The sequence below is a fragment of the Maylandia zebra genome, linkage group LG15 (assembly GCF_041146795.1).
Source record: "Maylandia zebra isolate NMK-2024a linkage group LG15, Mzebra_GT3a, whole genome shotgun sequence".
NCBI lineage: Eukaryota > Metazoa > Chordata > Actinopteri > Cichliformes > Cichlidae > Maylandia > Maylandia zebra.
Genome location: NC_135181.1, coordinates 40,561,690 through 40,575,116, shown reverse-complemented (window position 1 = coordinate 40,575,116; position 13,427 = coordinate 40,561,690). Strand labels below are relative to the sequence as shown.

Genomic DNA, 13,427 nt, shown 5'->3' with positions numbered 1-13,427 from the left:
GGTCACGCTTAAGTGTTTTAATAGATTAGCAATTTTAAAATGGCCCCTCAGAAAAAGATCTAAAAACAGCTCTGTCTTCATAAAATCCCTCACAGGAAAGTTTGCACAATTCCTATTAAACAGATCTGGGAAGGTCAGCTGTGAGGCCTTTTAGGAAATACTATGAAATGACTCTATAGTCTGTTCAATAGACATATCTTTAATACTTACGTGTGCTACTTAGCAAGAAAATCAGAAAAACTGTAAAATTCTATCAAAGTTTCAGATAATCAGAACGAAATTTCGTTTCTAACTACAGGGGTTTAAAAACAATGTGCTGCACAATCCGGGTGAACAGAAATGATCAGATGTAAAACTCATTCCAAGAATTATAACTTTATTAGGACTCATTCTTTCACTTTGGTCACCACACGTATGGTAGATGCAGAATGTCAGTGATATCAAACAGCCAAAATCTAGTTCACATCCATGTTCTGAAGGTTAAGTAAATATGGTTTTAGTTGGAGTCCGTCTCACCAGCTGCAGCTCAAAATGCATGATTTGGTTCCTTGGCATCACCACACATGCAGTGATAGTGTACTGGGGGTGAGACTAATGAATGTCACAGAGAACGGGAGCTTTTTGTTGCATTTTTTTTAAAAATGCTCCAGACGTACAATCATCAGTGGTGCACAGATGCTACTTGAGAACCAAACCACACACCGTACCAAGAGATTCTCAGAGCTGCATAGGCTGGAGACAATAAGGCTCGGGTTGTTTGAAAAGGAGAGATGAAAAAAGCAAATTAGAATTAAACCACCGTGTTAAGTATTCAGTCAAAAGTAAAAGGAAATGTAGCATGAAGAAGAAAAAAAAAAATCACAGAAACTATAAAAACAATCAGGTTTCCCAATTTACATGAGCTGGGGAAAAACCACTAAATACCCTTCTGACACAAGAGGCAACTTCTTTTAAAAAAAGAAGAAAAAAAACTAAAAACAAAGTTGGCTAAGTTTGTCTAATCAGTGTTCTGCAAAAAAACAAAAGCCTCAAAAAGGGTTTTCCTAGTGTTCAAGACAGCACGAGCATTGCATTTACATTAATTTATAAAGTGAACATGCTGCACGAAGTATATAAAAAAAGCAAACAGGCAATCCCACCATTTAAAACGAAAGAAAAAAAACTTTGCCTAAACTCTGTAGGCTTGTATCCTGGGATCAACTCCAGCATTTCAATACAGACATTGTACATTTGACTATAATTTTAATCTTGCATTCAGAACTGATACTGTATGTTACAATATGGGAGTAGGTGGACACAAACACTTTAGATCAGCATCAAGTAACAAGTGAACAGTCCATTGGAACTATAAAGCTCTCACAGTATTGTCTGTCGATTTAAAAGTGTCTCCAAACCCTTGTGGGTTCAACAGACTGAACATTTCAATTCTCTCTACATCTTCTGACACGTATACGTCTCACTCATCTACACTTTCCCTCCATAAATGACAACCTTTATTTTCATTCTGAGCCATAAAAAGCAAAGGTTTGACAATGACGCCATTGTGGAATTAAGTGTCAGCATAAAGGGCGGTGTTGGTTAAAATCCACCCCCCACCCCAGCCACCCCACATCCTGATAAACCACTGAGTCTACCAGAGACCAGGATCATAGCCTCGGTTTGACTTTGAGTACAAATCTGGTTTCCATGAAAATAATCCCCTTCAGTGTGACGTAAACAGTATATATTCAGGGTTCGTCCTTTTTTTCAAATTCCCCCCCATATCATCCAGTATTTATTTTTTAACAAATCAAAGTGAAGTCAGACAGTTGCACTTTTAACACAGTTAGATTCAACAATGAAGACTGAGATTGGCGATCCATTGGCAAAACGGTTACAGAGTCGGAGGTTTCAGCCCGTACTTCCTCGCCACTTCTGTCTGGGCGTAGGCGGCGTCACATAACGAGTACAAGTGGGCCATCTCCATCTCTGACTTCGCTAGGTTAATTGCTTTGTTGAACATCTCGATCGCCTTGTCAAGATTGCCCCTGTAAAAAGAAAACACTCCAGTTATACCAAGCACTTGAAAAATGTGTAGATTTGATCATTTTTACCACCACAGGAATTTTTTCCCAGGGACTGTGTTTCCATAGCAGTCATCAGAGTTTTAAGTTCTTGGAGGCATCATCTTACTCCCAAAAGAGTCCCATAATGTAAGATAACTAAGCCGAGTGTGGAGCTGCAGCTTCACACTTGGCTGTGAACTGCTGCAGTGCGAGGTGGAGGCCACCACCTGCTAAAGCCAACAGAACCACATCATCTAAGAAAAGCAGAGATGAGATTCTGAGACCGCCCAAGCAGAAGCCTTCCTTCACTTGGCTACACCTACACTGAAAAAAAGGGACTGGCCATCTCTTGGATTTATGTAAGCATCTTGCATGTATTTAACACAATTGCCTCATGTTTTAAAGATAAATGTAACTATATAGTGTAAAAACTACATGATATGCAGAAAGGGTGTATTAAATTGTTCATATCATGTTCAGGTGAAGTAAGTCAATAAGATAGCAACGTTAAATCTCGTGAAACCACGCGTGATTTCATCTCGCGGGCTTTGGATCGTGGTTTAAAAAATGCATCCATCTCAGTCAAGTCGAGCAGCCAACTCTACGTTTTTTGGTATGTCTTGATTTTTTGAATTAATATTTACCATATTTCAGCCAAATGTAGTTAAACGTCTAAAGTGCCGCCATGTAACATGCTAAAAAAAGAGCCGTTAGCTTATTTGCTGTTTTATCTGTTATCAAAGAATTGGCGCTTTTTCATTTGAATTTGTCTTTGGCACAAGAGCCGTAATATCACATTAAACCTAATTACGAGGCACTCATAACATAATTTGGTTTTCTGTGTGAATAGATTTGTCAACTGACTCTTCAGTTACATTGTGTATTTACTGCACCGTGGTGTTAGTGAGATTTTGGACATTGAACAGCTTTAGCTAATATCATCAGCGGCATTATGCTAGCTTACATCCCTACCCCTCCTGCCCTCACCTGCTGTCCTTTTGTTTTTGTTTTTGTTTTTGTTGATGCACATTGAGAGACCACATCTATTCTGCATTTCACCAGGAGTCAGCTGATGGATTGTGGGTTCAAGGTGTTATGGTAAGAAAGTATATTCTATTTTCGCTTAAGGTTTCTGTAACTTAATTATAATAGGTTTTTTATAATTATTAGGTGCATGCATACTCAAATAGACCACCCTATTAATACAACTGAGAAATCCAAAATCTGCCATAGGTTTAACTTATACCTGTATGTATTGTCAGAAAGGTGATTACTGGACTCACATTAATGCACACTTGAACTAAAATGAGGTTGTAACTTGTGGGTTCTTGGGTTGCAAATCAGAAATAAACATTTTTTTAATCCCATAAGATCTGGAAACACAGTTTTTATTCAACAAAACATTACTGATTATTAACCAAGCACAGTGCCTGCTGTTATTTCAAAATAATTTTATGTCATTTCAGATGAAATGCAGCATTCCAGTGCATCCCAACCATGCCTTTACAGTCAAGGTTTCTGACGGAGCTGAGTTTCTCTCTGACAGTCTGCTGAAAGTGTTTGCAAAGTGATCGGGGGAACAGGGCACAAAGCTAAAGGATGTAGCTGCCATGATGACAGTAAGAACTTTAAAATTCTTTAACTACAAAGTGTATATGTATTGCATTAGGTCAGTAAAAGATTTTTATGCTGCATCCATTGAAACAGTCAACTATTACCTGTGAGTACTGATTCCACCGAAAGGATGCCATAATTTTCGTCATGCATTTACTGGCCCACTGAGAAAAATTGATCTTTTAAAAAAAATTAATGTTCTGGAAACTATATATCCATAAAGTTGATGTCAAACAGGAACTTTTGATATTGCTTTGTAGATGCTGGTGTTGCATGTTGACTGGTTTAAGTTTTGGTCTGGGATCATTTTCTTCTGTGCTACTGAAAAGTTCACAAATCTCTGTTTTCTTTGTTATAATACTTTAGGATGACATTAATGCTCAAAGGGAGTCTCATCAAAGTGCTCCGCATCTGTGTGAAAGACAATTGCAACATCTTGGTGCAGGAGTTCATGGTGAGTGTTTTATGAGTAGATTGTGGCTTTGCAACATTTAAAAATGCATTTAGTTATCCACTTGATCCTCATTGGACCAGTTAGGACCAGTAGTCCTCTTTAATAATTTGAAGTTCACATGAGGCCTGGTAGTGAACTCAGCCGCCGGCCCTTGAGGCCCCACCCCTGTATTAGGGGTCACATCAGTGTGAAAAAACTTTAAATTTGTCATTCTAGTGAACAAAGGAAAATCCCACCAATATTTACATTAGCTTTTGTTTAAAAAAAAAAAAGACCAACAGCTAACCAAATTGTGGGGCTGAAAGTCTAAATTCTAACATCTTCTGAGTGACAAAACCTGGATTTCTGATGGGCCGGTGTCTTTCTAAGAAAAACTAATGTAAAGCATTTGAAATTATGTTTTTCACCCTCTCTTAGAAACTTTGTTAGACCATGAATGGCAGCATGGCAGGCCACTCTTTGGCTATAGCTATTTACTATGTTGCTTGCATTGGTTTAAATTACTCTAACATTAGAACTGGTAGATTCAAAAGAGATGAGTTTAAAAAGGAATCTTAAAGAAATGTTTTGTTTTTAACCAGGACTTGACTGAGGCCACTGCACAGATTGAGAAAACCACAATGAACATCTGTCTCCAGAGGATGCACCAGGCAATGACTTTTCTGACGTTGGCATCATCATCGAGGGTATAGTAGTTCTTCAAGATCCGGATAACGTGACCTTTGCAGTAGCCATGCTGTTTGGACCTTTTTTATTCCTTCAATATGAGTTACCCATCACAACTCTGCTACACTTTTGAGGTGATTCAAAGGGTGGTAATGGAGTTGGAAGCAACTCAGCTCTCAAGAAAAGCTCACAACTAAGACAAAACTGCTCCTGCAACGAAGCTCACTGTTATGCATGTGAGGTGACCAGCTCTAGGTGAGAAGACATTTAAATCTCACACTTGTTCTGCTGCATTTTTGAAGCTCAATTCCAGGAACAGATCGCAGGGTTCATTTTTATATACACTGCAACTGCCATGAGGACGAGCCGTTTTTTTGTTGTTGTTGTTGTTTGTTTTTCCTTTTGCTCTGTACAAGTTCTCTGTCTGTTTGGCAGCATTTTTAAATTTCTCTTTGTATTTTTTTCTTTCTTTTACTAGTGAAGAGATGTAGCATGAACAGTTATGCAGTCTAAATATCCCATATGGGCCGTGTGAAATGGTATTTTCAGTTTCATTCAGTTGAAGTAAGGAACGTTGAATATTTCTAAGCTTGCTGTTTTGAACCAAGATGTCACAGTATGATCAGTGCCGTAATTTTTGACAGTCACTGTATCAATGTTATTTTTGCATCTCTTGAATAAAGGTTTTGACCTGCAAGTGCTAATTTCTTTAGTTATTGGGGTAAAATGGGTAATGTTAATAGGAAGGTGTTTGCCAATTCAGTAACCTAATTTAATGTTAATGGAAACTAACATTACCTCAAATTGTTTAGTTATAATTGTTGTTTAACTGAATCTTGACGTCAGAGGCCTTAAATAGAATGTTTTGTATTGTTCTTTCCCAACATTTTTCAAAAGAAACAGTCTAATTTCTTTGCTGTGATTGATTCCAGAGAACACGGAAGAACTGACATTATTTAACTGTTGGTTTATATAGATTCAGTAGTGGAGTAATGTCAGTTTAATTCTTTACCTACTGTCAATGCAGTGAAATTAGACATTTTGTTTTGAAAGGTTACTGGTGGATGCCAGCAACCATCTTGGAAGAGAACAATATAATCTGTTATAAGGCCTCCATTTGAAAATTGTGTATTTGATACTAGAATATAATAGCAAAATGTAATTTGAAGATAACATGTAGTATTTAAGTGACCAAGTAGTATTGGGTAAAAGTTATTGAATGGTGTTGGGATAAAGTGAGAAAATTGTGAAGGATTAAAATATTTCAAGAGCTCAAATTACTTCATCAAAACATGTTTAAGTCACATTTTATCAACACAAATTGCACAGGTTTATTGAACATGAATAAATTGTGTTAATTTAACTCAATTGTTTAAGTTGCTGCCAAAGCAAAACATCTGTGTGCAACAAATGTCCACCATTGAATTAAGTAAATCCAACAACATATTTTTTTCAGTGTAGAAATTCTGTCCATAAGATCATGAACAGAATCAGTGACAAAGTGCAGTCGTGGTAGAGTAACACCCACCAAGAATGAGTTCGACTTATTGTCGGCTAAGCATACCAAGCTCTTGCAACGGCTGTATACAGATCGAATGGCTCCTAGCAACGGGCCAGACAGCCCACGACAGGCGCCAAACACCTTGTGACCACAGCTCAGTACAGCAGCTTCAGCATTGAGGCGCTCCCGATACGCTGAACTGTTGTTTAGGCGAGTGCAGAGGACAGTCAGCACCCGTTCCCTGACCCAAAGGTGCAGGGGGAAAAAAAAACAAAAAAAACCTCTTGTCAATCGTGAAAAGCCCCAATTTACAGGGAGCAAGTTGAGGGAATACTAAGATGCCCACCCCAGCCCACAGCCTCCCACCACGGGCAAGTCTAGATTGAGACAGACTGGTTACACGATTACAATATTTCCTATTCCTCCTTTTCCTAACATTAACAAGGGCTCATCCAGACCCAGGAACCTGTCACACCTGAAGTAAGAATCAGATCCTTAAACCGCAAACATGATGTTTGTAACACTTCAACCAGTCTGTTCAAAATGGTACAAATATATTCCTTTAGGGGCAACACAAAAGCACAAAGCGCAGCAGCTGACTGCTTTCTCTCATTTAGTGTTTTATAAAGAAGAAAAATGCACACTATGGGACTCCTAAAAACATCCTGACAGAAATACCAGCATGCTACCATTTTTATCTTTGTACAAGTGAAAACATTACAAAGCAGCAGAGAAATCATCCCTGGGAACAAACACTCACATACTGTGTGACTCACCTTTGAACTTCAATGGTTCCCATGGTTTCATAGGCAAAATCACATTTGTTGTCGATCTCAATTGCCTTACTGATGAGGTCGAGACCCAAGTCGAGATCCTGTTTCCACTGAAGCTGCAACAAACTGCAGACAGAGCAAACAACATGTCACATTTACACAAACAAATCAGAGACATTATATGGATCAATATAGCCACATAACAGGGGAGAAACCCTTACCCCTTGTGGACATATGTTGTAGCATTGTCTGGTTCCAGTTCAATACACTTGTCGTACATTTCATCGGCTTTTCCAAATTGCTGCTGATCAGTCAAAGCCTGAGAAGTACACAGGAGGACTGGTAAAAACGTGCCCACCAGGCATGAAAGCGACACTTTCCCATCCCAACAGGATTATAATGCTTTCACAAAATTACTAAAAATAAATCAGTGCACATATTAACCACATTTCCAAGCAAATGTGGGAAATGTTAAGGATTTATGGCTATTTTGAATACATATCATGAGGAGTTGGCCAAATCAAGATAAGCAGTTTTGTTACAATAAGCTATCACAGAGAAATAGAAGACTGCAAACAAGTATTAAAACAGAACAGAAACACACGGTATTTCTATTTCATGTGTTAATGTAACACTACAGCCTGTCACATTTTGTTTATATCCATCTCCAGCCGAGCATACCTGAGCGTAGAGAGCGTAGCCCTCTGCACATTTTGGAAACCTCCGGATAACATCTTCAAAGCCATCCATGGCTGTCTGTATTTGTGAAATATTACTTCCAGTATATGCTTGTCTGTACTGAAGGACAGAAGAGTCAAATGAAAATGATAAATGGCACAGACAAAAATCACCATATGATCATATAATGAATAGAAATAATTAAACATTTAAGGCAAAATCAGGCAGTTACAGACAGCAGGAACTGGGACGCTCAGACCATTAAGAGGAAACTGAAAGTGATCAGTGAAAAGTGGGATATGCTTGAGGACCAGAGAGCAGGTTTTTCAGGCTTTATCTCAAACATGACTTGCATCCAAACTTTCAAAGACTTCTGGCATATCTTCCAGGTCTCCTCATACCGTTAGCCATTCCTGCTATTTTGGAAAAGTTACCCTAAAATTCTCTCTTCTATTGTGACTTTATATCAGCGCTCCCCAACCTTTTGTGCCATGGACGGTTTAATGCCAGACCTTTAAGCTGTTGCGGATAAATACAACAAAATAAGACGATACGATAATAATACTACAATAATAATAAACGTGACTTCACTGTGTAATTGTGTAACTTTATTAGCAGCGTCCTCCTAAAACGCACCAACAACACAGAGAGTAACATCCTCCTCTCTGCCCCTTAATGTACTCTGGTCGCTATGGTAATATGTAAATATTTCTTTCAAAATAAGACGCACAACTACAACACGAGATTAGACCCAGGGAAACCGGGTTAACGATAAAAGCCCTGAAAACCATAACTTTCACACCCGAGCCTCAACTCTCACGGTCCGGTACCAAACGACCAGGCCACGGACCGGTGGTTGGGGGCCGCTGCTTTATAATATTATATATGTAGATTACTCAGACACACCGTCTAAAGGCTTAAGGAACCCTGCACTGTCTTGTTGTCCCTTTTATTTTGTCACCATCACTTTGGGACTGCAGGGTGACCTGTGGAGTTCTGCCTACACCCTGCTGGTGTGTGCCAGTTCTGAATCAGTGCTGATGTGGACTGATCTCTCCAACAATCTTACCTTCTGTGATTTTTGAATAGTTTCAGATAGTGGTTGAACCTGTGCATTGTTACATATGAAGAGCCGCACTGCTTTTAACTTTGCCTTTATCTGGTTACTTACAAGGGCAAAGCACTTCTGTGCCTGCGCCAGAGCAGAGTCAGGCCTGAGCAGGATGCACTGATCAAAGTCTACCACTGCCTCATCCACCTGGTCGAGCAGGATCTTCAGCTGAGAGAGAATACATGCATAACTGGATGTTAACAGTTATTACACCAAATCAACAGCAGGTTACTAGTTTACCCTCACTCGTACCTGCCCCCTGTGATGATACACATCAGGGTTCCGCGTGTCGATCTCTGCGGCCATGTTGAAATCCTGTGTAGAGAGCATTGGCTGCTGCTGCTGCATGTACATGCTTCCACGCTTGATCAGCGCATTGGCCCTCAGCTGTAAAGTTCAGATAAGAGTACAGAAGGCTTTTTAAGACTCCTGTAAAGAAATGGTTTTTGGAGCTTACAAATTATGTGATCTAAAAAACAGGCATGCTCCCAAAGTCACAACTTGGTAAGCCTATTCATCTTCTGGTTAAAACCTAGCTTGTCAGGCAAAATTCTGCAAGAAGTACAATAAAATTACCCGAGACCGTTATTTGACTTTTTAGTCTTTCCACACAAACAACCAAAATACCCCAATAATAAATCGTCTGTACCTTCACGTTGGCGTCCTGCATGTTGATGACCCGATCCAAGTCGGGCTGAGCAGCAGTAGAGTTTCCAATCAGAAGGTAGAAGGTGGCGCGCAGCAGCAGCGCCTCAGCGGTGTATCTTCCTCCTGACTCGATCTCCTTGGTGCATTCGCTGATGATTTTGTCATAATTTTCCTCCTCCATGTACTGTTTTGCCTTCAGGTACCCAGAGCTAAGCATATAGGGAAAACTATTACCTACAGAAATGTCTCCTAATGAGCACACACCACCAGTTTTTAAATTAGCATACCATGACAACTTTAGTCTAATTAAGCCTGCCTGCTTTCGTTAGTCTAAATACGTGCGACAACATGCAGGTTAGATTTGAATTATTCTTCTCAAGAATGGTGCCATAAATAAACACAGTGCTACAGATTCTTTACATTGTTCTGTAACAACAGAAACCGTAGGTTATGAAAAAAGTTTGGATTAAGAAGATATGCCAACCTCTCTGAGACCTCTGCTGCCTCGCCCTCCTTATCCTTGTCTTCGTCTTTCTTCTCCCCCTTCTGCAGAGGCTGGGAGATTATGTCATCAGTGAAGGAGCTAAAGTACGACTTGATGAACTGAGGCGAAGGCATCATTGGCTCACGGTTCTGCAACAAAATGTTTTTGGGAAAAAGAAAAAAAAGTTCAATGTGAAGATAAAGGCAAAGAAAACTGAAAGTGTCTGAAAGTGAACAAACACCTTGTACTTCTCTTTGGCCTTCTCTTTCCCAAGCTGCTTTAGCACCTTGTCTGCTAGCAGCATGCTCTGTTGGTTCTGGAAGGCCTCGAGAATACACACCGCTGTGACATCTGGAGATCACAGGAGAAAAACGCAGCAGACTGTCAATGAGAGTTGCACCTCAAAAGTTAAACTTGGAACAAACATTTTTATAAAAACATCTCACCCTCTAGACACTCCTTCCTGTTTTCTAGTCTCTCCAGAGCTTTAGCCCTCCTGAACAGAGCCTTCACATAGCGTGGATTCAGCTCAACAGCCTTACTGCAATCCTGTACCACCTCTGTCCACTTCATCTGAAATCAAAGGTTCAGTTAAGTTTTAATTTGAAACATCCCTGCTGTGTCTCAATGAGAGATCACTTTAACCTCTCGCTGAGACAAAATGAGATACTTTGTGCGGTAAATCCTCAAATATAAAAGAGGAAAGTTAAGACTCAAACACAATCTTGTCCAAAGAACACGAACCGTTTGCTTCTGCAGGAGCCGACAGAAACCACAGTTTGTTTCATTTAGCATGTCATCAGGGTGTGAGAACAGCAGGACTTTTTAACTAAAGCCATTTTAGGTCCAACCCAACCAGCTTAACCTAGTGAACATCTCTGGGGACAATATCTAACTGAGAACAGTAATAACACTTAAACTGGGGTAGCTGGAGCTCAGTGTACACATTATGCTTCTGAAAATGTGCCTTTAATTATTTTTAAACTCTACAACAACTTCTGCATAGTTTACAGGATGTTGTGCCAACCTGCTGTTCGTAGGCTGCAGCTCTGTTCTGGTAAAACGTTGACAAATCCGACTTCTGCTCTGTGGGGCACAGAGCAATGGCCTCTGTGTAGCACTGTATGGCGTTTTCATACTTTCCAGCTTTGAAGTACTTGTTGCCTTTGTTCTTAGATGCTTGGGCCCGATCCAAAGGACTCTAAATGAAAAAACAAAGAGAGAGAAGGACAATTATTGATTTGTCCAATAAACTGGAAACGTGACCAAGGAAACAAAAAAAATTTATGACAACTACGCAACAACTGACCGACAGTCTGAGGTTTGCCGAACAAATTGGTGAGCTGCTGCAGTAATTATTGACACCAAGGGCACACTGAATGCCTGATTATGCACTGCATGCACAAATGCTTTTCCCCACCATACACCAGCATACAACCAAAAACTTTAAGTACACGCAATTAATTTCACCCAAAACCTCAGTAGCATGCAGTCTTGGTAATTTCACCCTGGATGCTTCCTTTCGCTAGAATAAATACAGAACTCTTATCTACACTTTTACACTGTGTCGAGAGCAATTAGTGTGATCATTTTAGAGGCCTTTGGAAAGGCACAGTAGGTCCTGTGCCATGTCTTGAGCCACTCATAATTTCTTAATATTATACTGGGAAATATGTGGCAGCAAAGTATGTAAGGCAAAAACAGAGTTTGTACGAAATATTTAGTATGACCACAAAAAAGACATCAGGGTTGATTATACACATAACCAGGAATGGCTTACAGGCATACTTAACAGAAATATGTGCATTTTTTGGTTATTTACGTCTATTTCATAAACAAAAATGAATTTCTCGCTCAAGTAAATAAATCCTACTTTACAAAAACAAAAGAGTTTAACATGTGTTTTATTAAGGTCCTGATGATTTTCCTGAACTAAGAACAGAAACTTCTGTATCTACCTAATAAAACGTTGGTCTTTCATCCAGTTCAGTTAGAATTGTCCTACCCATGTGTGTCACACCGTTTTAAGATCATGTAAAAACTTTAGTAAGATGTACATGTAACAGAAAGTAAACCGAAAATGTTTAACATCTATTTAAAACGCACTGGCTTCATTACACTGTTTAGCAAATACAGCCCATCACTGAGGACATTATGCATGACAGTGGAGAGTAAATGAGGTGACAGTCACCTTTGGCTGCTACACTGTCTCTACCTAAAACAGACTCGAACCATCCCCGCCCAACGTCACTTTCTGGGAAAGCAGCCTTAGCCAGCTAAACATTAGTTACAAAACTCAAACCTCATTTCGGGTAATTATTATTATCATGTGGTTGATATCTATTTTACCGCTCAGCATCGGGAATTTTGGCGTCAGATACGGACGTTTTTCAAGTCTTTTGACGCAAACATTTGCAGCCAGGCATGCTGACCTAGCTACTGTTAGCTTGAGTGCTAGCTCTCTAGCGATTAGCATAAGCTAATCTGGCTCCAGTGGACCGGCTGCTGCCGGCCTTGCACTGCGGAGGTAGAGCAGCTGCTTGGAGGCGGTAACGTCCGATGTCCTTGACTGTATTTTTATGGCAATGACACGGTTAGTCAGAAGAGTGTACCCACTGCACGGACACCCATCATGCTAATGTGGTAAGAGTGAAATGAGGGCGGCAGAAGCGTCACCATGCTCTCCTGCTCTCGGCCGGATCGAGATTCGCCGTCCTGGCCCTGCACGGGGCTGGCGCTGCCTTCAGGTGTTTTCCGCTCCCCGGTCCCCTTCTTTTCCTTCGTCCTGCTGCGGTTCCATAGGTAGACCGCCCCGACTCCGAGTACTATGGGAGCCCCCACTAACAGGGCCAGCTGCCACCGGGGTAGTCCAGTCCCAGACTGCGGCTCGACTGGCTTCGAAGCAGCCATGATGTACAAGTGAGCAATAGTTAACCAGCCAGCAGCACCACCTCCTGCATACAGCGTGACCGAGCTCGGCTTCTTCTTCCCGTGCTCCGCGAGGTCACAGACACCAAGGAATCATGGGATACTAAGAGAAGGGGAACCCACGGGGCTGAGTGTAGTTGCAGTCTTATATCGACGATTTGTAGTCCAAACATCTCCAGACCACCAGCTACCGCCTTTCCAGTGCAGTTTGTAGGCTAGAACAGAGAGGTTTGTTATGAACCACTGACCACGTGGACCAAGCACTTTGTTGACTGATATTACAGCGACGCCTGCTATATTATTAAGACTTCATAAACAATCAACAGTGATGGCTACGCTACACTTTAGCTATCAGCGAGGGAGCTAATGTAAATAGCAGCAGTGTTACTTGCCAGTGATTACAGTCTGGGAGCATTTTTTAAAAAAAAGCGTGTCACGTCTGGAGCATCCAAGCAGTCAGCTTGGATGTTTTGTGAGAGGAAGCCAGTGTTAGAGGATGTATCACAGCAGGCAGCAGTACCCTGC

The 13,427-nt window shown here is 40.6% G+C and overlaps 1 protein-coding gene and 1 long non-coding RNA gene across 2 annotated transcripts; one reads left to right on the top strand and one right to left on the bottom strand.

Moving 5' to 3' along the window:
• Nucleotides 1–359: 359 nt before the first annotated feature.
• tomm70a (translocase of outer mitochondrial membrane 70 homolog A (S. cerevisiae)) lies at nucleotides 360–13,004 on the bottom strand. The gene is made up of 12 exons (XM_076874455.1): nucleotides 12,651–13,004; nucleotides 11,002–11,175; nucleotides 10,421–10,547; nucleotides 10,216–10,325; nucleotides 9,975–10,123; nucleotides 9,492–9,699; nucleotides 9,095–9,229; nucleotides 8,903–9,010; nucleotides 7,735–7,851; nucleotides 7,275–7,372; nucleotides 7,057–7,179; nucleotides 360–2,027 (listed from the first exon to the last, which is right to left on the bottom strand). The coding sequence occupies exons 1-12, from the start codon at nucleotides 12,882–12,884 to the stop codon at nucleotides 1,874–1,876; spliced, it is 1,737 nt and encodes a 578-aa protein (XP_076730570.1). The 5' UTR covers nucleotides 12,885–13,004; the 3' UTR covers nucleotides 360–1,873.
• LOC106674580 (uncharacterized) lies at nucleotides 2,345–6,227 on the top strand. Its single transcript, XR_013093276.1, has 4 exons — nucleotides 2,345–3,143; nucleotides 3,512–3,664; nucleotides 4,026–4,113; nucleotides 4,695–6,227. It is a non-coding gene; the product is annotated as an uncharacterized LOC106674580 (long non-coding RNA).
• Nucleotides 13,005–13,427: the final 423 nt, after the last annotated feature.